At 42.0% G+C, this 25,781-nt stretch overlaps 1 protein-coding gene across 1 annotated transcript in view; it reads left to right on the top strand.

Annotated features, from left to right (window-relative positions):
- The window catches only part of NEO1 (neogenin 1), a 195,882-nt gene that overhangs the window by 154,521 nt on the left and 15,580 nt on the right, over positions 1-25,781 (top strand). Inside the window, exons 15-24 of the mRNA XM_021710094.1 lie at positions 181-291; positions 1,401-1,595; positions 7,246-7,341; positions 9,926-10,149; positions 10,233-10,371; positions 12,531-12,638; positions 13,827-14,021; positions 14,715-14,747; positions 18,612-18,680; positions 22,246-22,393. Coding sequence (XP_021565769.1) covers positions 181-291; positions 1,401-1,595; positions 7,246-7,341; positions 9,926-10,149; positions 10,233-10,371; positions 12,531-12,638; positions 13,827-14,021; positions 14,715-14,747; positions 18,612-18,680; positions 22,246-22,393 — 1,318 coding nt within the window. The remainder of the gene's footprint in view (positions 1-180; positions 292-1,400; positions 1,596-7,245; positions 7,342-9,925; positions 10,150-10,232; positions 10,372-12,530; positions 12,639-13,826; positions 14,022-14,714; positions 14,748-18,611; positions 18,681-22,245; positions 22,394-25,781) is intronic.

Raw genomic sequence — 25,781 nt, 5'->3', positions numbered from 1 at the left:
TTTAGAGATGGAAGCCACTTTGTATTGTGTTTATATTTTGCCTGTTCTGTGTTTAACTGCAATTTTACCAAGCTGTGCTGAGTTAATGGCCAAAATATTTGCCTTAAGGAGAGGTTATTAATCTTCTGATTTTCCAAAGCTCTTGTTTCAGATTGTCTTTTTTTGTCATTTGGGTCTCAGGTCTTGACCGAGGGACTGAGTACAATTTCCGAGTGGCTGCTCTAACGATCAATGGCACAGGCCCGGCAACTGACTGGTTGTCTGCTGAAACTTTTGAAAGTGACTTAGATGGTAAGAATAATGACTGGCAGCACTGGCACGTGACAGGTACTAACCGTAGTCAAATGAGTCAAGCTGGAAAGCACAAACTTCGGGTGGTTGTGGCTTAAAATCTGTGAACTATGGTGTATTACACTGCTATCATTCCTGTATTGCAGCCAGGCTATTGGAATGTATTTTTTTCAGTGCCTTTTAGAGAACTGTCCCTTTAAGCAGAACGAGAGCAAATCAAAATGTATAGGTGTTAGAAGTCAGGTTTTTTTGTTTTTTACCAACGCCATTAAGTAGATGGATGATGTGAAGTCTAAGGCTGAGCCACATAAATCATGCCTTTATTTCAGTCGCAGTGTCCCTTTCCCCTTAGTTCTGGGCACACTGCCCTTCCTGTCACCTGTTTATTCAATGAGTAATTTCATGTGGGTATGTGTAGGTGGCACCTCTGTCCATGACAGGTGCTGGACTTGGGAGACAAAAGACCTGGGTTCTTCCTCTGAGTCTCAGCTCATTAATTTTTAAATTAAGGTAGTAATGTACACCTGAAACAATGTGCGTGAGAGATAACTGTCAGTTCCTCCTTTTTAAGCCTGTCTCCTACCAATTGAATCAATTGTGGCTCTAAAATGTCATGCTTTCTGGCTTATCATCTTACGTGGGGAGTAACTAGCTGGTGCCTTGGCTGTAACTGAAGGCTTGACCACCTATTGGCAGTAGGCTTTCAACCACTTGGTGTTAGGCCTTTCTCACTCCACCTGGTGGAGTTTGGGACCAGGATGTGAGATCCAGAAGGGGCCACTGCTGAAAGGCAATTTGTTTTTCTCCTTTGGGCAGAGGTGGTTCTTGTATCTCTCGGTCTTCCCTTCCAAGTTAATATTGCAGTATTATTGTATTTAAATGTCTTGTATTTAAGGCTGTTTGGGGTTTTTGTTTTTGTTTTCCTTAGAATGCAGTAAAATCATGGGCCCTATTTTACTGTATATACAGATTCTCTTGGAACTCTTGGGCATAACGTAAAAAACAAAGCCCCAAATAGTTTGGCAGAAGACTGAGCACCATTTCCCAGGGATGGTGAGATGCTCTACAGGAAAGTTGCACTCATCTTGCTCTTCCACTTTGCTTCCCAGAAACTCGTGTTCCTGAAGTGCCTAGCTCGCTCCACGTCCGCCCACTAGTCACTAGCATTGTAGTAAGCTGGACTCCCCCAGAGAACCAGAACATCGTGGTCAGAGGTTATGCCATTGGTTATGGCATTGGCAGCCCTCATGCCCAGACCATCAAGGTGGACTATAAACAGCGCTATTACACCATCGAAAATCTGGGTACGTTTGCTAAGTAGAGGAAATAATTGCCCATGTGATTTCTTTCTTTTTAACTTTTATTGTGTAATAACTTTATTTTTACAGGAAAATTGAAAAAACAATACAAATAATTCCTATGTATTCTTCACCTGGATTCCCCAAAGGTTAACATTTAACAAAACATTTACATTTATGTTTTGTAGAATGTCCTCAATTTAGACTCTTCTAATATTTCATCATTATAGCCTGTTGCTAGTGATGTTAGCTTTAATCACTTGGTTAAAATGGTATCTGCCATATTTTCCCCCTGTTAAATTATTATTTTGTCCTTTGTAATTAATAAGTACCTTATGGAGGAGATACTTTGAGTCTTTATAAGTATCCTATTTCTCATTAAACTTTCACTCCCTGGTTTTAGCATCTGTAGTAATAATTACTAGAATGGTGTTGCTCCATGGTACTTTTCTAATGCCATGTTTCTCCTACATTTGTTAGCATTCTATAATAAAGAAGGACTTTCACCCCCATAGAGAGAAGGGCCAGTGGGAGTTTCTTTATAACTGGTTCCTTTGTCCATCTGATATCTTCCACCTTTCTTTGAGCACATTCTTCCTTTTTTCACGCAGTGAGATGTTCCAGGCTCATCTGGTATTTTCCCAGCCTCAACCTTGGAATCAGCCACTTCTCCAAGGAACCTTGGTTGCTTTTATGAAAAATGATTTTAGAAACCAATATTTGAGAGCACTATATGTGCTCATTGTTGTGAGGGTAGGAAATTCTAAGGAATACCAAAAGGCTACTAAAACGATCAGTGAGCTTAGCAAGGTTACAAGAGACAAAGTCAATCTACAGAAACAGTGTATTTTTCATATACTAACAATAAGTAGCTGGAAATTGGAATTAAAAGAGCAATACCACTTACAATAGCATCAAAAAATATGAAGTTTGGGAATAGACTTACAAAATTATGTCAAGATCTGTGCCCTGAAAACTAGAAAATTACTGCTGATAGAAATTAAAGAAGACTTAAATGGAGATACCATGTTTACTGATTGGAAACCACTGTATTATTAAGATGAACGTTCTCCCCAGAGCAATCCCAGTATACATTCTTTTTTTTTTTAGAAATTGAGAATGCTGATTCTAAAATTTATATGAAAAAGCAAAGGAATTGAAATAGCCAAAAATTTTCGCAAAAAAATAAAGTTAGAGGACCCATGCTACCTGATTTCATGACTCTTGTACAGCTATGGTGATTGATATATTGTAGTAGTATTGATACAAAGGTAGATGTTATAAATCAATATAATGATGTAGAATCCAGAAATAGATTCATATGCATGTGGTCAACTGATTTTGAGAAAAGTACTGAGGTAATTCAGCGGGGAGAAGATAATCTTTTTAACAAAGTTGTGGAGTAGTTGGATATCTGTATGAGAAAGAAAAGGAACCTTAACCTTTGTCCTACACCATGTGCAAAAACAGACTTAAATGCAAGAGTTAAAACTATAAAACCTCTGGAAGAAAACATAGGAAAAGCTCTTCATGACTTTGGGATCAGCTAGGACCTCTTAGGTTGCAAAAAAGCACAAGTCATAAAATTAAGAAATTGGTAAAATTGATTAAATCAAAATTTAAAACTTCTGCTTTTGAAAAGACACAAATAAAATGGAAAGGCAGCTGGGCTCGGTGGCTCAGCCTGTAATCCCGTGCCTTTGGGAGGCTGAGGTGAGTGAATTGCCTGAGCCCGCAGGTTCAAGACCCGCCTGGGCAACTTGGTGAGACCTCATCTCTACAATAAATGAAAATGAGCCAGGCGTGGTAGCATGCGCCTGTAGTTCCAACTACTTGGAAGGCTGAGGCAGAAGGATCGCCGGAGCCCAGCAGGTGGAGGCTGTGGCGGCCAGGAGTGGCCACTGCACTCCAGTCTGGGTGACAGAGTGAGACTCCAACTCAAAAAAATAAAAATAAATAAAAATAAAAATAAAATGGAAAGGCAAACCACAGACTTGAATAAAATATCCACCTTTTAAATATCTAACAAAAAATTTGTGTCCAAAATATATAAAAACTTGTTCAACTCAATAATAAGAAAGCAACCCAATAAAAAGTGGACAGGAGATTTGAGCAGACACTATACAAAAAAGATGTAAGAGTGGCTAACCACATGAAAAGATGCTCCACACCATAAATCATCAGAGATATGGAAATTAAAGCCACAGTGAAATACCATTACTCACCAGAATTGCTAAACTTCATTAGACTGACAGTACCAAATATCAACAAGAATATAAAACTGTAACTCTCATGCTTGCTGGTGGGAATGTCTGATGGAACAACCACTTTGGAAAACATTTTGGAGATTTTGAATAAAGTTAACCTTGCAACCCAGAAATCCCACTCATAAACATTTAATCAAGGAAAATAAAAACACTGTACACAAATGTTTATAGTAGTATTATTTATAATAGCCCAAAAGGGGAAATAACAAATTTTCATTAACAGGTAAATGGTAAATTGTGCTGTGTTCATATAATGTACTACTATTCAGCAATAAAAAGAAATAGGCTATCGACACACACGACAACAGTAATGAATCTAACAGACATTATACTGAGCAAAAGAAGTCAGACACTAAATAGTACATACTGTCTTACTACATTTTTATGTGTGCAAAATAGGCAGAACTTACCCGTAGTGACAAAGCAAGATCAGTGGTTGCCTGGAACCAAGAATGGCAAGAATTGACTACAAGGGCATAAGGAAGATATCTGGAGTGTTGAAAGTGTTCTGTGTCTTGATTTTGGTGGTGATCGCACAGGTATATATAGTGTTAAAACTCAACAAAATCTACACTAAATAGGCACCTTTTATTGTATACTAATAACCTCATAGTTGATTTGAAAAGCAAAAGAATTTGAGAAATAAGGTTTTAATAGAAAATGAATTGATCTTGGAAGGTATAATTTTCCAAATTAGATTATTATTTTAGATCTTTCTTTGCAAGACTTGTTTTAATTCAAAATCTCCCCTGACCAAATTTTTATTCAGTCATTTCTTTGTAAACATCCTTTCTAAGAACAACTTCAAGTGCCTAACATGAGGTTACCTTCATCCTTTCAGGTAGAAAATAAGCAGCAATTCAAATCTTCATTCAGAAACAAAGTAGCCTTCCTCTTTTTCCTTAGAAAGAAGAAAAGCACAGTTAGCTAGGAAGTACATCCCCACATGGGCACCTCTTAAGGCAGTAGTTGGAGAGCAAAAGAAAGACTTTGCTGATAGAACAAAAGCATCCCTGTGGTGGCCAGCCTCCTCCTATTTCCTGTATGAAACCACTGAGTCAAAAATCCTTTGCGGCATTGGCAGGACATGGTCCTTGGCCTTCAGGTGCTTCCAGTCTAATGGAACAAAAGTAAAACACAAGAGCCAGTGAAGTAAGTTGAAGGGGAATACATTCTGAGAAGGGAGAGCCAGCAAGATACGGTAGAGTGTCAGGGGGGAACCTTCACTGGGCTTGAAAGATGGAACCAGAGTAGTCTGAAGCATGGAAAGGAGCACCAGATGTGCTGCAGAGAGGAAGCAGGTGGACTTGCTAGAAAAGAGAGTGTGGATTAAAAAGCAGCAAAAAAAAAAAAAAGTTAATTTGGCCCAAAGTAAAATAAGCTTGAGCTACAATTATCAACCCAGATAGATCGAAGATGCATATAATGTTAAGTAAAAGAAGCAAGTCAGAGGTGAAGAAGTGTTTTTAGGAGTGCATCTGTTCCTCAAACTAGGCGTCTCCCCTGAGCTTCGGATCTGATCAGCAGCTGCTGCTGAATATCTGTGCTTGGATGTAGCTTGTGCTTCATCTGGTCCAAAATTAAAGTTGGTATCTTCCCCACTAAACCGGTCGATCAATCAGCAAATATTTTATGAACACCTACTATATTCCAGATACAGAGCAGAGAATGCTAGATAAGAGCAGAGAATCAGACAGACATGGTTGCAATTATTAGAAATAATACAATTTTTAAAGAATTAAAGTTGATCACAGTGCTGAGAAAGAGAAGGGGCATCACAAGCTATGTAACAAGAGAAGTCCGGAGTGGCATGAGCCCTTCCAGAGGAATCAACTTACCTAGATGAGGAGGAGGCAGGATGTGTCCCAGGCATAGGGAACAGCTGCACACGTGAAAGTCCAGTGATACGAGAGGTGACCTGTAGCAAGTACAGAGAGCAAGGCAGAGAGTGGTGAGAGACTAGTGGGTGAAATAAATGGGACTGATTATTTGCCTAGAGGGGGTGAGGGAAAGGAAGGTCTCAATGACCCCCAGGTGTTGGGCTTGCACAGCAGGTTGATAGTCATGCCATTTACTGAACTAGGGAGCACTGGAGCAGGTCTGAAGTGGGGGTGGGGGTTGGAGCGTGGGCTGGGGGATGTGGGGAAGAGTTGAGACGTCCAAGAGGAAATGCCAAGAAGCAGGATTGAACACAGAGGTCTGGTCTGGTACTCAGAAGAAAGGTCTGGCTAGAGATCATATGCGGTGATGGCATATACATGCAAGCAGAGTGAAGGCGCCCAGGGAGAAAGTGAAGAGCGGGACTGGAAGAGGGCCTGAACTCGGGCCTTGGAGATGAATATCACGGCCACTCTGTTCCTGTCTCAGTTCTCAGTGAATGACATCACGATCTGCTGCATTGCCCACGCCCACTTCTCCCTTGCCAGGCAAGTAGTAAGGCTTACAGATCACATTTGTCATCAGTTCAGTCTAACACGGGAAGACCAGCTGCCTCTGCACACCACCCATAAATGGCACTCAGAGAGTGGAAGGGCCACAAGCTGAGCAGCTATTTTAAGCCTTTGAGCTCATGTGGCTACTTTGGAAACCTGTCCAACTTTGGCAGAAGTGAGTGGAATACATCATCTTCTTACCCTGGAGTGTTTCAATGGAACCCAAGTCTTCATTTCTGAAACTAGACTTTGGAAGTACCCCATATAAACCTTGCCTGGATCAGGAATGTGATGAACTGGAATCTTCCTGATGTGCCTCAGCCAGTAAGGCAGCAAATGCTGTTCCACCTGGTCAGTGTAGACTTCTCTGAGTCAATATCATTTGGCATGACCACCTAGAGGAAGAATTTCTCAGTCTCACAATTGCAGCATACCCCCCAAGCCAGTTAAATCCTTGGCCGTATTTTATCCAGTCACACAGTTTGCATGATGGCTAGATGAAGTTTGACTGTTCTGGGTCTGGAGACACCATGGAGAGTTTAGGACATCAAGAATTTACTGAGTTAACAGTTTACCTTCTGCCTCTCCACCTTGGTTGTTCCATTCACTTTCTTCCTCCAGGGAATAAAAGGGCTTTATTCGAGTACCTCCTGTAGGCATTCAACACATGAAAATATGATTTGCTCATTCTCATCCAAGTCCTACGCCATACAGTGAACATCACTACACCACATGGAGGACAAGAGAGAATTCAAGCACCCCCTGCCTCCACTACTGAGGCTGCATCCAGGAAGTTGACCCAGCTAGCGTTGCTGTGCAAACATAAAACACCACACCACAGAAAGCATTTTAGTTTCCTGAATTCCTCTGCAGTTGAGTTTATGCAGTCTCCCTTGGGTTTTAAAATTCTGCAGTGAGAATTTTTTCTTAGTATAGTGATTTGTTTTTGTTCTTCAGATCCCAGCTCTCACTATGTGATTACCCTGAAAGCATTCAACAACGTGGGTGAAGGCATCCCCCTGTACGAGAGTGCTGTGACCAGGCCGCACACAGGTAAGGCATCCTGCCTGTCCCTGACCCTCAGCACGTTTCCTGCAGCTCATGCAGGATGTTGACATGAGGCCTGCCCTGCTGGTGTCTGTGGAAGGAAAAGCACGTGGCTGTTCAGGCTGCTGGCTTCAGATGGGGAAGCGGGCTTTCCACGTGGGAAGTTTTGTAGATTCCTGTTCTGGACGATGCTAATCCTGTCGTGTAAGCCACTCTGCAATAGACAGGTATAAATGCTTTTAATGTATTAGGATCCGGACAGCATTGTTTTGAGAGAATCCACAGTGATTTTCCATCTTTGGGGCCTCTGAGTTAAAACTTTGAGAGTCACAAATAAAAGGACTCCATGTCTTTAGAGAAATTATACAGGTGACTGGTGGTGGCGGTAAATATATGTGATTGGTGAATCAATATTTGCGCTCCTAGTCACTGGAGTTGGTTGGAAAAGTAGTTGTCTGTGTGTCTTTCATAAGCTTTTTTTTTTTTTAAAATAAAGTTTGGGGTCCTAGCCGTGGGATCAGTTACACATTTATTTCAAGAAACCAAAATTTATTATTTTTTTCTTTGAATTATCCACTTAAAATATCTCTAAAGTAATAAACATATAATGTGAAATTTCTCTCCATATAAAACATCTACTTTATATAGGAGAAAGTTTATTGAAGTAAATGTATTAGATTTGTAAATGTTTAAAGTTTTTTAAAAGGATACTGGAAACCAAAGTATTTCTTTTCAGAAATGTCCTTTCTCATTTGTTTCCCAAAATGTTGATTCTGTATTGTCTGCTGTCTTCTGAATAGCTTACATAATTGTACAGATTTAATAATATTCTTTTAAGAAGAAGTCTGTCCCTTTTTTGAAGTTTCTACTTAAGATTAGCACTGTTACTGCATGTCTGGTGGTTCTGTCCTATCTTCTGCTCCTATGTGCCTACAACTTAGAAGTTCTTTTAGAAATCACTATAATATTTTAAAAAGGAAAGAAAGAATAATGTCAAAAGGAGAATATTTAAATAAGTTAGTCTGCTATTTTCTAAAATCAGGCTATAGTAGAAAAAAGTAAATTTGAAATTATTTTCTTTTATGTGGCTTAAAAATATAGCCTAATGGCTAGAAATAGTCAAGGAAATATTCTTAAGTCATGTAACCTAGTTACCTTTTCTAAGAGTTGCTACATACAAAAAAAATATTCAAGAATTCTAATGATCTCTGCATTTTCTATAACTGACTGGTATGTGTCCTGACAAACTTTTTTTTTTAATTTTTTGAGCTGGGGTCTCATCTTGCCACTCAGGTTATAGTGCAATGGCACATTCACAGCTCACCACAGCCTCGATCTCCTGGGCCCAAGTAATCCTCTCGCCTCAGCTTCCCAAAGTACTAGGATTATAGGCATGAACCATCGTGCCCAGCTTTGACAAACTTTGAACAAATCTCTTGATTATAGTCTGTGCTGCTGCTCTGTTATTTTTAGTCCTCATTGTGCAAGAAATACACAAAAGGAGACTGTTACTTTAGTTTGACAGTTATTTATAAACAAAGCCTGTACCATTGCAGATTTTGAGTTATAGGAAAGACTAGTTGCCATAACTATGTGAGAAACACATTGTAAAATGTGACCTTAAAATAAATCAGAATGTGTAAACTTAGAAGACCTATCCAAGAATTGGGAAAGCCTGAATGAACCCTACTTTACTGCCCGTGGTCCCTGGTGCTTTTGTGCTAGTGCTCATGTTTTGGCATTGACACTGAGAGAATGCATCCCTCGCAAATGGCACAGGACAGCTACATGAGCATAGACTTTCCATCTAACGAGAACTGTCCAGGACTCTGATTTCTGAAGTCCATGAAGTATGTCACTTGGACCCATGGTAACCATGACATGTCCTTTAACTGATAGGGAGTCATTGCTGGGTTATCCTCTGACTCTGGAGAAGGAAGTACAACAGATAGTCCAGCATGGTGTCAGCTCACCTTTCCTCAAGAAAGCAGAACATTCTTGAGTTCCTTTTGCTTTATTCAGTGTGAGCGATATCACCATATTGCCTTTAGGCCCAGGACATCAGCAGGACTGAACTTGACCCTTGGTGGATATCAGATAGCCTTAATATCAAGGCCAAGCTGACATTCAGGATTCAGGTTTGAGGGTAGGACCCTTATGTGTCCAGTGCTAGGCACTGATAACTCTTATCCCAAAACTTCAGCCACATTCACTGAAATCTTGTTTAGAAATTATATCCTTGATTTTAAAAGCAGTATTTGTCTTTTCATTGTACTTTTTGAACAGGAGGTAGACATTTCAAGCATGAACATGTTAATACAGTTATTGGATTATCACATTTCAATAAACCTATAGAATGCAGTAGAGAATATGGTTAATTACCATATTCTCTTAAAATTTTCCTGCAGACTTTTCCTGAACGAACACATGTGGAAATGTTCTTTTAATCGATTGGTGGTTATCTATTAACTCCGAATTTTCTTTCTTTTTCTCCATTTCTCACCTTTCATTCCATTCTATTACCATGCATTTCCCTTTTATTTTTGTTTACGTTAAAATGCCACTTCCTTTTTGATTACTTTTGACCCAGACACTTCTGAAGTTGATTTATTTGTTATTAATGCTCCATACACTCCAGTGCCAGATCCCACTCCCATGATGCCACCAGTGGGAGTTCAGGCTTCCATTCTGAGTCATGACACCATAAGGATCACGTGGGCGGACAACTCCCTGCCCAAACACCAGAAGATCACGGACTCCCGCTACTACACTGTCCGCTGGAAAACCAACATCCCCGCCAACACCAAGTACAAGGTACTGACACATTTGCTGTGGGTGAAAAAAAGCTAATCGTTGTTATTTTCTCATGTTAAAGATCTCAATTCATATTTTTTCAGAATGCAAATGCAACAACATTGAGTTATTTGGTTACTGGTTTAAAGCCAAACACGCTCTATGAATTCTCTGTGATGGTGACCAAAGGTCGACGGTCAAGCACATGGAGTATGACAGCCCATGGGACCACCTTTGAATTAGGTATGTGCTGTCAGAAACCGAGTCACCTGGCGTCTTTTCTCTTTGCAAACTATGAAGACAATGGAAATCTGTGCTGATGTTGTGCCACACTCTGTCACGAGACTTCTCATCGCCTGCTGTTACAACCCAAGGAAAGAATTGAGTGCATGAGTTGTCATATTGACAGAACACTGTGAGCAACTACATTTGGACTTCAGTGTTTGCTGTTTCAACTGATGAATGATTTTTTTAAATTACTGAATAAAAACATTAGCAAATAATAGGATTCTGTAATACAAAGCGTACTAGATTTTAAGAATCAAGAGACTGGCGTTTAGTCCCAGGTCAACCATCTGCTGACCGTGGGATCATGAGCAAGTCGTCTAGTCTCTCTGAACATGGTTTCTTCTGTCTATGGAAAAGGATAATAACCCCTGCCATTCCTACCTTGTAGGGTTTTTGTAAAGGCAAAATGAGAAGTAGATGGGAAGGACATGGCAAATGTTAAAGCACTGGTTATAGTAAGGGGTTATTGCCGTTAATCCTGCTTTGCTGGTAAACTGAGGTAGAAGAGATGAAGCAACCTGCCCTTTACCAAGCCCTTGCCAGTGCCATGCTGGCTAGAGCCTGAATGCTTAGCTAGGTGACCCCAAAGCTGCCTCTGCAGTTTTCTTGCAAACCAATTGGTGTCCTGTAAAATCTCCCACTGAAATATACTTAAAGTCTTTGTAAGTGGACATGAGAGAAAAGGGACTAAGCAAATTAAAGAGAGAGCAGGCTCTCTGGTTTTGAGGTTCTGTTGCTTTTTGCTTGCCCTGCTCCTCCCATGGGCCTTCCTAGTGTGGGATGTGTGTAGCCATTGGGAATCTCTGTCTCTTCTGGCTTTCTATTTCGTTCTCTCCTGCATATGAATAATGAAAAAATGGAGTTATAAATTCTCCACAAGCTGGGCTTGGCCCTGCTTTTCTTCACAGTTGGTTGGACTTTCTACAGAGAAAAGGGTTGGTTTTGGAGAGTTAGAAATATAGTACATGGAAGTTTCAATAGACTTGAGCTTGCCTTCTTTGCCAACCATTTTAAGAATATATTTTTAAAGCCAGTCTCGGTGGCTCAGCCTGTAATCCCGCACCTTTGGGAGGCTAAGGTGAGTGGATTGCCTGAGCCCGCGGGTTCGAGACCCACCTGGGCAGCGAGACCTCATCTCTACAATAAATCAAAAATCAGCCAGGCGTGGTAGCGTGCGCCTGTAGTTCCAGCTACTTGGAAGGCTGAGGCGGAAGGATCACCGGAGCCCAGCAGGTCGAGGCTGCGTATATTTTTAATTCTACCTCATTAGCTAACAAATGAGACTGTATTTTCCCTTAGGATGTTTGCATTTTGCAGGCTTTCTTGCATTTCATACCAGGAGAATTCTAGCATTTTAGGAAGAGAAGAGTAAATTTAAGGGTATACTTAATTTGCTCATTTCCCTACTGGGACATTAAAAGTTTTCAGCTATGACATGGAAGCCACTCTCATTTTTATTTGATTGCTTTTTTGTTGCATAAACAACTTTACTTTAGAACAGTAACCTCAATAGTTGGCATTGTATTTTCAGTGTAAACTTAAAATGAAGATATCAACTTATAAATCATTTATTCTTTGAGGAAATCAGGCTTTTAAAAGTCATATTTGGTTTGGAGAACCAACTATAAGTAAGAGAAAAAACTGTTTTATACTTAACAATATTCTAACAAAATAATTCCACGTAAGGGGGAGGAAGTCATCTTGGGGAAATTATATAACTTCTGTCATTTTTGGTGTCCTAATCTGTAAAGCAAGAATAGTGATAACTACCTTTCAAGAATTCCATAAATACTAAGTGAGATACTGGTATACATCATCTGGAATGTAGTGGGTACTTGGTACAAATGTCATTTGATTGTCTCACCTAACTCTCCTGTTTATCCCAGCTGAGGTGCCAATTCTATATCCTCATAGTGTGGTATTTTCTGTTGGTACTTTGCATAGTCTTCTTTTTTATTGGAACTATTTATAGACAGACTGTGAGTCCTTTGAAGCCAGGAGGCTTTGTCTTTTTTGTCTTGTACCTGTTATTGTGCCTTATAAATGGAACCTTGAGGAAGTGGTGAATTAAATTGAAATGGACAAAAATTATTGCAAGTATTGTTATTTTGTAGTTCCTACTTCTCCACCCAAGGATGTGACAGTTGTGAGTAAGGAGGGAAAACCTAGGACCATAATTGTGAATTGGCAGCCTCCCTCTGAAGCCAATGGCAAAATTACAGGTAAGGGGCCGCAGAAGTATGTTTGTGCCCTGTCCCTGCCTGGCAGAAGCTTTCTAGGAGAGCACTGTGTTGTTGGGACAAGTGGGAGTCTGCAGGCTGGCTTGGCCTTGCATGGGGTGGTGCGATCATGATGGTCCTTGAAATTGAAGCAGGGGCGGGTATGCTGTTCGCCCACAGAGACATAAAAATGAGTTGCCAGTTGGTGTTCTGACTCCAGGTCTGATGCAGATGGGATGCCCTGGATGGCCTTGGCTGTAGTGGGACTTTATGGACGTATTTATTTTCCTCCAGAAAGCTGCTCTTCTCGTCCGTGCCTGGATGACCAGCCTTGTGTTTTACACCCCTTGCCCAATTCTTCATGGTATAACTTATGCCCAATAAATATAGATTCTGCTCTTTTACCCTGAAGCCCTCCCCCAAAAACCCCATAGACATTTAACTCTTTACCCCCAGGCCTGCTCTTACGACTAGAGTCTGAATTGTCCTAGGCCTTTGAAAGGGCCTGGAATTTTTTCCTTGGACTTTCAGAGCAGAACCTTCCACAATAGAGAGAATACTATGCCTCCAAGGAGGGAGGCCTGATGAGACTCAGCTGCCAATTACTCTCAAGCCTCTGCTCCCAGTAGGTCTGTGCTGAGAACCGAGTTTGCGCTCTGAAGCTTCTTTGTCAAGTGAATAAGGCAACTGAGCAAACGAGAGCATGTCTTGGCACTGCCCTGCTTCTGGCTTCCAGTAGGAATCCTTTCCCATAAGTCCTGGCTTTTCTGCGGTTTGGATTTTGCCTCTTCTATAAAGGGCCAAGCATTACTTGACCTGGATTACATTTTCCTTTGTCTTTTAAAACAAGCAGCAATGCATTGCGTTTTTGCTGCAGGTGGGGTAGGCTTGTGTCACCTCCTGCCTCCACATGGGGATTGAGTGCCCCCTGGTGGAAGCATCAGATGACAGTTCACTGTGGTTCTGCCCATCTTCCAGGCATTTTTCTCCTAGGAGATCACATTGGTGAGAGCAAAAACAGGCAATAATTGGTTTTCAAAACTGCATTATTTTCATTGTAGACTCTTGAGGGATATTAATCATCAAATATTATACTGAAATATGCATATGATGTAATATGCTTTTATTGACTTACAGATTGCAAAAGAAAAAGCAGGAATGAGATTTATTTTCCCATTAACTCCTGGACAGGTTACATCATATATTACAGCACAGATGTGAATGCAGAGATACATGACTGGGTTATTGAGCCTGTTGTGGGAAACAGGCTGACTCACCAGATACAGGAGCTAACGCTAGACACACCATACTACTTCAAAATCCAGGCCCGGAACTCCAAGGGCATGGGGCCCATGTCTGAGGCTGTCCAGTTTCGAACACCTAAAGGTAATGCTCCTGAGCTGAGGCTTTTACGGTGTGTCTCTTTAGGGGGGTTCTGCTTATATGTAGCCTTCAGCATGTAGAATCTGTGGAGGGCACAAGATATTCTCATGACAATTTGTGAGCCACAGGGTGAAGATTTATCCCAGAATGACCCCTCACCCCTTGCCATTTACCACCAAGTCAATGTTCCTTGGGTTACTGCCGCACCATAGACAAGAGAACTAGGGCTCCAGGCTATTTGGGGCAGATGAATTGCAGTGATCTCAAAGGTTTTCCCCGTCAGATCAGATGTGATTCTTTTGGGTCCATAGGGTAATAGTGTGTCATTGTGATGGATGGTTCTCTTTCAACACATGCAGGCTCTTAACCTGAAAGGCTTATTCCTGGACCTTGAGAGAGAGAAAGAGACTAAAATGGGGCCTTTTACATAAAACTCTCTCTAATCGCTAAGAAAATGAAGATAAAGCACTGAACCAAGTGAGCTTAGGCTAAGAAAATTTAGTTGGGGACTGAGTCTAAGGAATTATGGAAACCCTATGTGAATTTAGTTTCTGCTAGTGCTAAAAGCAAGTCTCAATTTGTTTGGAAGTGTGTGGGTTTTTGTTTTTTGTTTTTTCCTTTGAAGTTCTGCCTATCCCATCTTCAAAGCTTGTGACCCTTGCTCTTGTTTTTTCTTCCCCGTGCTTGGCCTGTTAGCGGACTCCTCTGATAAAATGCCTAATGACCAAGGTAAATGAGTAGATGGGCTCTTTCCTTTCTCTCTTTCATGACCTTTTATCAGCTCTTTGTCTTTTTTTTTTTTCCTGAAAATCAGTACCATGCGTTAAAAGCCACATATTTATTGGCCAAAGTAGAGTTGAGTCCATGTTTGTGGCACTTGGGGTATCTGAAAAGCTGGGAAATTAGGAGCTAAATAGACTGGCGGAAGAAAACTGAGTCAGATAAATTGGGTCTTGCAGCTGTAGGAGATTGGCCTTAAGTGTTAAGACAGTGAAGCTCTTTAACAGGCATTTAGGCATGAGACTGATCATACCAAGTTTTTATATTTGTAGCATCTAGAATTTTATTAGTGTCTCTAGAGGAAAACTGTTATCTAATTCAGTGAATACCCTATGTTCCTCCCCCCACAGATAACCTATAAATATACCCTTCTAAATTATGTGATTATTCATGACCAAATTAGTGCTTTGTATATTCTTGTTACCATAAATTTAATTCAGAGCTCTTTTTCCATTTCTTCCCTTAAAAATATCTGATTATTTTTTTTAAAGGATAGAAACTGTTTAAAGGCTAGGCACAGTGACCGGTGCTCCCAGCACTTTGAAAGGCCTGGGCAGGAGGATCACTTGAGGCCAGGAGTTTGAGACCTGTCTGGCAATGTAGCGAGACCTCATCTCTACAAAAGAATTAGCCAGGCATGATAGTGCATTCTGGTAGTCCCAGCTACTTGGAAGGCCGAGGCAGAAGGATCGAGGGTACAGTGAGCTATGATCATGCTGCTGTACTTCAGCCAGGGTAACAGAGTGAGACCCTATCTTAAAATTAAAAAAAAAAAAAAAATCAAGGAAAAAAAGGCTGTTTAAAATGGAAGCCTAGGAAACATGGGCCACTGTGTCACCATACTTGAAATCATCTGTAATTGCCATAGTAGAGGGAAAACTGTATTTTGTGATTTTCATCTCTGGGAAGTCAGCTAAAACTAGTACCTGCTTTACATCCTGAGAAAGGATGCTAAAAGTAAATCTTATGATTGCTCTCTTGGTTTAAGAGTAGTTGTTAGAAATGCAAGATCTTTGGATCTTAGTTAATGGCAGGAAGAGTCAGAAATTGAGGTATATCGAGTTTTCTAGAACACTTCGGAAATGTGTTTGCATTCAGCAAGTCTTTTGTTGTGTGTTGCAGAAACTGCAAGCATGCTTTCTCGTGTGTGTGGGAATGTAACATACATGCACAGAGTATAAACCATTCTCACTGTTTTCTCACTTCACTCGCAGCTAGTGTGCATTTCTTAGCTGCAACACACCTGAAAGGAAGGAACCCTGAAAACTCAGAATAAACTTTACCCTTTCAACCTATCTAGTATTTAAAATTCTTTACCCATTGATATTTTTGGTGCTAGGGTCATCCTTAGGATTTCTTATTCATAGTTTAAATTTGAAAGAAAAAATGTTGGGAAGTAGAGGACTGTAAACCATCCCGTTTATTGGCAACATGTGCTCTTTGGCAATTGTTTACATAATAAAATGCTCTGAGTAGTGTGGCTTAGATGCAGCCTACCTACTGACTAAGTATCCTTAAATAGGAGGAACCTTACAATTACTGAGCCATCTTCACCAACTTGGCTTTGTCATAGTGAAAAGCATGTGAAGAACAACTGGTCTCTTAATAAGTGGTGTGTGTCATTTGGGGGAAATAATGGCACCAGAAATCAGGGAGCAGTAGCAAGTGTGGACAGTGAAAAAGGGGTCAGGACTGTGAGTGAATTCTAGAATGTACTGTCCTGGATATCTGGGAACTTCTGTTACTTTCTTTGGGGTGGCAGCAGTTTCAGCTTCTGGAAACACAGCAAGCATTGTTTAGTGTCTAGATTTATTCTGTTCAATGAACTGCATACAGAAAACTTCAAGTTTTAACCCTTTGCACTTGGATGTCCCCCTTGTGCTAGGCACTTACGGGGCATAAAGAGATTGCAGAACAAACTTAGGCCAGCACAAATTTTTCCAAAATGTATGTTTCCCTGAAGTTTTCCATTCAAATTGCACAAAAAAGCAAATAAAGAGATGGAATATGTACTGAGATGTGATTGATCAGTTCAGGAATCACAAGTGCACCTTTCCACATCATCTTCAAACAACAACTGGACAATCAATTACATATCATTAATGTGGGAGGAAGAAAGCGAGACTGCATTGTTTGCTCGAATAGGTAAACAGACGTCCAACAAATTACTATCACACAACATGTATCAATGAACCTGCAATGCACGTCGGTGACTTTCACGTGATACCACACATTAGGAGAATATAAGATACATTTGGATTTTTTTGTCATAAATAGGTTCCTCAATGTCCAAAATTTCATCATACGCCAAATATTGTTACAGTGAAATACCTGGTTCCAACGCTAAACTATTTAGCATGAAGTGATTCATGTGATACTCTTTTGCAAAAAAAAAAAAGTGTGATCAAGTTGCTGGTAGGTGAGCTGCAAGATGTCTCCAAGAGCAAAGGGTTAATTTATCTCATTTCCTCAGAGCCTGATAATTTATAGAAGTACTGACGTTAGCGCTGATGCTTTACAGAAACACATTTAGTTTACGCACTTCTAGTCAAGTTTTATTTGCAGAAATCACTGCCACTTATAAGTGTTTTCTGAAGCTTCATGCTCTCTGCTTCTGTAAAGGGAAACATTATATTCTTTCCTGAAGATTTATTATGCTTATAATAGGAGTAGTTAATGTTTATTGAACATTTTTTATGTATCAGTATTAAAACTATTTTATGGAATTAAGATTCAGATTACCCTCACAACAGCTTCATGAAATAGATAGCATTATTATCCCTGCCTTACAAGGATGAGGAAACTGAGGCCCAAAGTGAATAGTTAAATAACTTTCCCAGTGTCAGTTACCTTTGGAGGAGCCTGTGTTCACGGGCAGACAGTCTGTTAAGCCCCACACTATGTAAACCACCAAGAGTAACTTTTACCTCACAGTTCTTTCAGATCTCTTTTCAGAAATGTCATCTGCTTCCTGGGTACAAACCTTGGTTGATACCTGTGCTTTTATTGGGAAAGGGCTCCTTGTATGTTCTTTTCCCATGCAACTTCTATAAATGTGACAAGCAAAGTTTAAGACCAAGAATAAGAATTGTTTGAACTCCATAATTTGTGCTTTCTGAGGCCTGTTCCAGGGCGGCCCCAAGCCTGAGGCCACAGACCCACTCAGTGTCTTCCAGATGGTGGGTTAGGAGACATGTGCTTTGGACAGCTAGGGGGAAGGCTGCTTTTTCTGTCTTGGAATGTTTAGGTGACTGAGCAGGAACCTAATCTGGACCTCTGTTTGGCTTTCTACTCCTGCTGAGAGTAACTTTATATTTGGAAGAATGATTTTATATTTGTAAGGGAAACTTTATGATTTAAGGAAAGCATCTAGACACCCTTAACACCTGTGAGGCCAATTCAGCATAACCAGGTCCCTTGGAAGAGTACAGTTCTTTAATGTAGAGATTAACCTCCTTAGTCTCCTTGATTCCTTTTCCAAGGGGAGCTACTCTTGTTGTAAGACCTCAATTTCCTGGGCTAGAAAAAAGGGTGTGCTTCCACCTTCTGAGAAAGAAAGAGTGCAGTCTGGTCACAGCCGTGGACAAGGGTGTCAGCCTTTCAGATGCCTCATTGCATAGAAAGCTGTACCTTGGTTTGCTTTGCACTTGTAGACAATAGTTTCCTATGGTTTGCGTGCTACTTCATTTTCTCATGAATGTAATAGACTAAAAATATGTGTTTGTTTGTTTTTGTAGAAAATACTCACTAGCTGTGAAGTAGCCTGTCACACCAATGTGTGGGGTCATCACTGACATGATTTCTTCTCCTCAGCCTCAGGTTCTGCAGGAAAAGGAAGCCGGCTCCCAGACCTAGGATCCGACTACAAGCCTCCAATGAGTGGTAAAGCCCTCCCTATGGCATTTTTGGCCTCCTATGGACACACAGCAGTTTTGCTTAAAATCCTGAAATGTCTTTTGTAGTCTGTGTATGGTAGGTTGTAGCAACACCACAAGGAAAATGTTAACATATTTCCTTTTATTTAATAAATCTAGCTTCAGGCATTTTCTGTCATGTTGGCCAAATTACTACAAATCTGTTCAAATTGTAGGATCATAAAGAAAATTGTTTCCCCACACATCCAACTTCAGGTTAATTCCCACACAAATGATTCGTCCTGTAGCTGACCATCTCTAGAAAAAGAATTAGAATTTTGCTTTCAAAGATAAACACTTTTGGGGTTAGCCATCACTTAAAACAAGCCAAAGAGATGCTTTGGAATCATTAAGTTCTCCCAGTACTACTACTTACTGCGGTATTTTAGTTTGGGAATTCTAGAAAATTATTCTCACTCGCCTAGCCATCCTGAGAGCTGGCACCTTCTAATTTGACGGTGACACCTCCTTCTTCACAGACCTTCACCATTTGTAAGTTACTTTCACCTGTCAAATCACATTTGATTCTCATAACACCAAAGCAAGGAAGATAGATACCATTATTCCCATTTAATACATAAGGAAACTCAGTGGGGAAGTCACAATCCTGGAGCCACCCACTAGTTACAGCAGTTCTAGGACTGAAACCGGGACTTCTGACTTCTGATTGTACTTTTTCTGCGTCACATGCAACCTCAAAAGCAGGGAGGGAGTCCTATATCAGATGTGGGAATTCAGAATGGCGTAATGTCCACGATTACTGAAAATGACCCTTGCTGTCTCTTCACTTGTGGAAGAGAAAGGCAAATCCTTTAGTAACTCATAGTGTAACTGTGGGAATAAAATGATCTCTTAGCCTTCAACTGTCTAGTTAAATAAAAAGTGGCACTGCCCAGACTTCAGTGAAATCAGCATACTCTTAGAAGAACCAGACATGTGTGTGTCCTTTAAAAGATGTTTATGCTCTTGAGTTCTAGGACTTTACTTATGAGTTTCTCCTCCATGTGTCTGTTACATTTATGTGTGGTCCACATATAATAATGAAGGATGTGAGAAAAGAGAGTACTCTGTAGCCTTTTCTTTCATGTATGCCTTCATTCATGCATGTGTACTTTTAAAGGTTCAGGTTCTGTGAGACAGGCTCTGGGAGCAGGAATAACATGACACCTGATAGAGAGGAAGGAAAGCTTCACGGAAGAGTGGCTATTGAACCAAGTCTTAAAGGATATGTAGGAGATTGCTAACTGTCAGGGAAGGGGCTGGACATTCAGGAAGCAATGACAGTGTGTGCAGAGTCACGGCAGTGCAAAGCAGCCTGTTTTCTCCAAGGTCACACTCCTTAGAGACAGGATAGAGACTGAGTTGGTAAGGTGGGTTAGAACCAGTCTGCTGAAACCTTGAGTCTCATGCCAGGAAATGTGCACTTTATCCTATAAATAACATATGTGAGGTGTCCGACACTGCCAGCATGCTGTGACTTCTGCTGGCTGAGCATCTACTATCATTACTCTGATAACAGTGAAGAGTCCGGGAGGAGTGGCCAGAAACTGTCGCAGCAATCCAAGGATGGCTTGAAGAAGTGGTGTATAACGTCATTCGTGGTGGGGGTGTTCCTGGGGAGCTTACTCTCGCCCTGTCTTAGAAGGAAGCTTTTATCCAGCTCATATGTTGGAGGTCAGATCCAGGTAGATGAGAATTCACCGCTGTCACATGCAGGAAGGCGGTACCACCTCCTCTGCTGGCCTCCTGCGTTTCCCCTCCCAGCCTCTGATGTGTGATGCCCGTGTCCCAAGTACCCAACCCCATAGTTAGCACAGCTGTTATAGCAGCGTTATGTAAAGCCCTAGTCTGACATGAGCAGAATGGTCAGTTTTATTTGCCCCAGTACTATAGTCTTTCCCAAATAACAAATGTTATTTTATCGAAGGTCAGTGTGACTGGTTAAAATTGTCTATCTGCTTGCCTTTTTCTCATAAGTGAAGGATTAAAAAATGATTGAACCAAACGCAGAAGAATAATCTCTTAAGCCCTTCTAAAACAGCCCCAGATTTAGCATTGTGCTTAGATGTAGCCCATAAAATCATAGAATCAAGTTGGAGGGTCAGCAAATCCAGTGTTGTAGGGAGGGCTCCCACAGTGAGTATGAGTTTGGATTAGATTGTGAATGCATAAGCCACATTGCACATGAGAATCGCTTTAGAAAATTAAAAAAAAACAGATTCCCAGGCTATTCCTCATAGTGGGAATGTCCTCACCAACATGGCATGCTCATAGAATGCCTCTTCTTGACAACTTCTAGTGCCCACTGCTCTAACTGATAGACAAGAGAGTAAGTAGAGGGAAAGGCACCAGGTGTCTGTGGGATCAGACCATGTGGTATGATTTGCCACATTGTATGATAAGAGCATATATATACTTAAATAATGAGGCAGGATGGAGAGGATTGTTTCACGAAATGGAAGAATGAAGGACAGAGTTAGATAACAGGACTGAACCATGTCCTTTCACAGCAATGCGGAAATAATAGTAATAGAAGGAGGAGGAGCAGATCTGAAATTCTTCAGGGTTCTAAGTGCTCTGCCTCTGCCCCCCCGCACCCCTGGCCCCATCTCTCCCTTCTCCCACTTCTTCCTTCTCGTTTGCATCTCTCCAGCTGTTCCTGCCCTCTGGAGTGTCCCCTCATTCTTTATATGATGGGATCTTTCTTGTCATTCAAATCTCAGCTCAAATGCCATCTTCTTAGAGAAGCTTTTCTAACTGCTTGATCTACATTGGCCACCAATCATTCTGTTTCATGTCCCCTCACTTCATTTTTTTCATAGCTAACTCATTCTAAACTAACAGTTTGCTATTTGGTTAGTGTTTGCTCAGCCCCACCCCCAGCCTCTGCATCTTGGTTGCTCACCATTGCATGCTTGGGACCTAGAACAGTGACACTTAGGAACCCCTCAGTGAGGATTTGTCAAATTAATGCATGTGCACAGATCTACTGTTTCCTGAAGATAAATACGAGACTTAACTCTGCATGGATGGTGTATTTATAAAAACAGAGAGACTGTATTTCCAAGCAATTTTTTTGTCATCTCAAACATCTGTATGTTGGGGAAAACTTTTGCTTTGTATCAATGTACGCTTCTTAAGTGGCTTTAAAAGTAGGAAAACTAAATGGTTTACAAATAGTGCTTTACAAGACGAGTTTATATGTCACATGAGACACCAGAGGGCTATGACCCTTTGTTCAAGTACATTTGAACCTTTGAAAGCTCTTGACTATACCAGAGTTTGAGAAACTTTTACTGGGCGGTGTCTCTGGCAGGGCTCTGTGCTGACACCATCCAGAGGGTGGACTCCCAGCCCCCAGGGGATTGTCTTCTAGAGGAGAGCACTGTGCCCATGTGGCAGCTTTAGCCAGGGCATAGCAGTGAGTGTCAGAAAGAAGTTCACTCGAAGTATCCTGAAAGAGCTCTGCAGCCTGACTACGTACATTTTTTAAATCCCCTTACACTCACAGATGTGCTATTTGCCCTCTGCAGGCAGCAACAGCCCTCACGGGAGTCCTACCTCCCCCCTGGACAGTAACATGCTGCTGGTCATCATTGTGTCCGTTGGTGTTGTCACCATCGTGGTGGTTGTGATCATCGCGGTCTTCTGCACCCGGCGCACCACCTCTCACCAGAAGAAGTAAGGAGCCCAATGCAACCCGCAGACCTGTAACATCTTTCCTTTTGCTTCCATGTGATATGCAGCGTTAAGACATAAAAATGCAGAAAAAAGGATTTTCAGCATTTTCAAAGGAAACAGGAAATGGTTCTTATAAATGTGTATGAGTTGGGGTTCCTGTCAGGAAAGAGGCGGTCCACCCAAAAGGATTTCAAAAGGGACCATTTAAGAAGGCATGGGAGAGGGTGGGGAAGCTAGGCAGGGATGTCTGGGGTAGCAGCATGCTGAGCCACTGTCACCCTCAGGCCTGAGAAGGCCAGAGGAGAGAGCTGTTTGCAGAGACCTGAGGCTGTGGGAGGCTTCCTGACAGGGCCAGCCCTCAGCCCGGAAGAAGCACCTCCCATCTCCTGCCAGGGCCCACTGTTGGCCAAACCCAGCTGGAAGCCACAGGCAGCCTTGCTAAGTGGGTGTGGCTCACTGAGCTCTGCCTCTTGAGTCACAAAGTAGGCGTGAGAGGACAGTGGAGCCGTCCTCAATGCTGGTCACCCCTCTGGAGCACTATCTGCACACAAACAGGGAACCACACACACGCCAGCCTGGGCACTCTGAGAGGCTGTATACCAGCACAGATGCCCACTAGGGAGGAAGAAGACCACATGCCTCTTATTCTACATCTAAGCTTGAGAGTATTTTAAAGAAGTACTACCAGTGTCGAGTTTGGGGTTGGGGCAGAGCTGCTTTAATAAACAGAAAAGGATCATCAAAAATCAGCATTATCTGTCAACTTCTCAGAGGGGACAAATGGCTGCCAGCCTGGAACTCCTCTGGGATTTTGAGGCTTGTGACCAATGGCCTAAGAGCAGATAGCAAGGGGCTTCCATCATGCAGACTACACTTGAGAAGGTCCTAGACCCCAGATCACTTCAGTTTACATACCTGGCCAGCAGGACTTATAGGAAAAAAGGAGGTTCCTGTGTCACCCCCTACTAGCAAAAACCCAGTGTGGGTAATAAAATGCCTTCAGTTGCAGTATTCTGAGAAAGCATGAGATGGGGGTGTTGCTCCATAGAAGAGAGAGGAAATTTGGTGTGTGGTTGTTTGCTCAGATGTGCGCTGCCCAAGCAAGGATGCAGACATTTAATGATGATGCGTTTGCTTGTTCTCAGTATGGGGGCCTGCACGGGCTGCCTGCAACTGCTGCCAGTAGTCACTTTACGTCACTTTCTGTGAGTTATGTGATCTTTGTCTTACATGACTTTCCCAAGAGAGCAGGGGATCCTTTCAAAAGCCTCCTGATCACTGCCCCCTGCGGTCCCCCTGTTGATTAATAATGGAAGCCGGTTTCTCTTTAAAAACCTCAGACTACATTTTTTTTACTCTAGAATTTTTCCTAAAGCTTCTTTATTTGACATTTTCTATTTATCTAACTTAATGAACTTGGATTTATATCTAGTTTTAGAAAGCTTGAAATCTTTATTTAAAAGAATCTTTAAAAATGACGGAGAATTCCTTAGTGCTTTGGAGGGCTTAATATATAAAGCAAATTTTAAAATTAAGGTGCTCAGTCTTCAGGCTGAGAGTGACAAAAATGAGTTGGTAATAAACTCTGCACTCTGTATTTGAATTGGCAAGTCCTACATATTTTGGTCCCTTTGTTTAAAACAATTAGGTAGGGGCCAGGCACAGTGACTTTGCCTGTAGTTCCAGCACTTTGGGAGGCTAAGGCAGGAGGATTGTTTAACGCCAGAAGTTCAAGACCAGCCTGCTCAACATAACAAGACCCTGTCTATACAGTGGCGCTCACCTGTAGTCCCGGTTACTTGAGAGGCTGGGGAAGGATCAGTTGAACCCAGAAGTTCAAGACTGTAGTGAGCTCCAATGGCACTCCTGCACTCCAGTCTGGGTGACAGAGCAAAATCCTGTCTCTAAAAAATTTTAATTTTAATTTTAAAAAATTGTATCAAATCTTCACATGGTTTCTTCCTTCCACCTCCTTTCCTCCCCCAGTGACCTGCTTTGCAGGTGTCCGATTGACCGTTGAAAAATATAAGTGAGGTTTTCTTATATACTCTTCTTCCTTTCTAATACCTGCGGCACCCTTCATTCAGATGGTCTCTGTGTGTAGTCTTACAGCCTCAATTCTGATCACTTAGAGAATCTGACCCCACATGGATACTCAGCACAGTCCCCTATAGCCCCCTCGTTCTCAGCAGGCAAACCAGGCTTAACTTCATGAAGAAAGCAGAAGCCTTCAGATGAGAGCAACCTCGGCACACCACCATCACATCTGGAACCTTTCTGCACTGGTTACAATTGCGTCCTCCTTCCCAAGTGCACTTTCTTCCATTTGAAGCCATTTCCACCATTTATCCTCTAGATCTCATTGTCTCCCAACTTCCTGAGACCTTGAACCTACTGTTACCCTCTCCAGCACAACTGACCTATGGCTACTGGCTCTGTTCCTTCAGTATTTAAGTGTGCACAGACGTCTTCCATCTTGAGAAATCATCATAAATATAACCCTCGCTCTACTGCAAGGGCCTGACCACTGGCTGCATACAAACCTGTCTTTCCCTTTACCATAAGAGTCCTTGATACTAGTGATGCCCACTTGTCTCCTCCCTGCCTCCTCATGCCCTGGTCCTTCTAGTCTTATTCTGCTCCTGCCACACCAGAACTGCTGTTGCTGAGGTTACCACGGACCTCCTTGTGGCTAATGCCAAAGAACATGTCTTCATCCTCATCTTAGTCTCTCAACAACATGTAACACAGTCAGCTAGGCCTTCCTTCTGGAAACATCCTCTTCTCTTGTATCCCAGCCTGCATGCTCTTTCCACAGCCCTTCAACCTACGCAGCCGTTAGATACAGGTGTTCCCTCAGGGCCTGGGCCTGGCCTCACCTTCTCCTCCCCTGTGCTCTCCCAGGGGTCTCAGCTACTTCTGTATGACTTTCTGCATTCCAGCTGCCCTTGTACTTCTTGTCTCCGCCAAGGCCTTTCTCTGAAGTCAGACTTGCACACCCAGAAGCCTCTTCTGCATATCCCCTTGAGTGTCTCAGAGGCATTTCGCATTCAGCCTGTTCATAGAGTTTGTGATCCATCAAGTCTGCTTTCCCTGTACTCTTCCCAGTGCTGAGTGGCTTCAGGCAGGAACCTTGTGTCACCCTCTGCTCCACCCTTCCTCTCCCCACAGCCCACCGTGCATCCATTTAGTCATGTCTGCCTTCTCAGTAGGCCTGCCTCTCACCTCCATTCCCACTGTCTCAGGCCACCAGCCACAGCTGAGATGACCAGTGGCATTCCAACTAGGCCTCTCTTCTGTCCCCTACCCCACAGAGCCGTTCTTCACACCACTGCTGGGGTACCGTTCTAACTCAGAAGTGGTCTCCTCACTCTCCTGCTCAAAACTG

This window comes from Carlito syrichta, unplaced genomic scaffold, assembly GCF_000164805.1.
Source record: "Carlito syrichta isolate Samal-C Ts95f unplaced genomic scaffold, Tarsius_syrichta-2.0.1 Scaffold288079, whole genome shotgun sequence".
Classification (NCBI taxonomy): domain Eukaryota; kingdom Metazoa; phylum Chordata; class Mammalia; order Primates; family Tarsiidae; genus Carlito; species Carlito syrichta.
The sequence above is the reverse complement of the archived record's forward strand: the minus strand, read 5'-3'. Positions and strand labels throughout refer to the sequence as shown.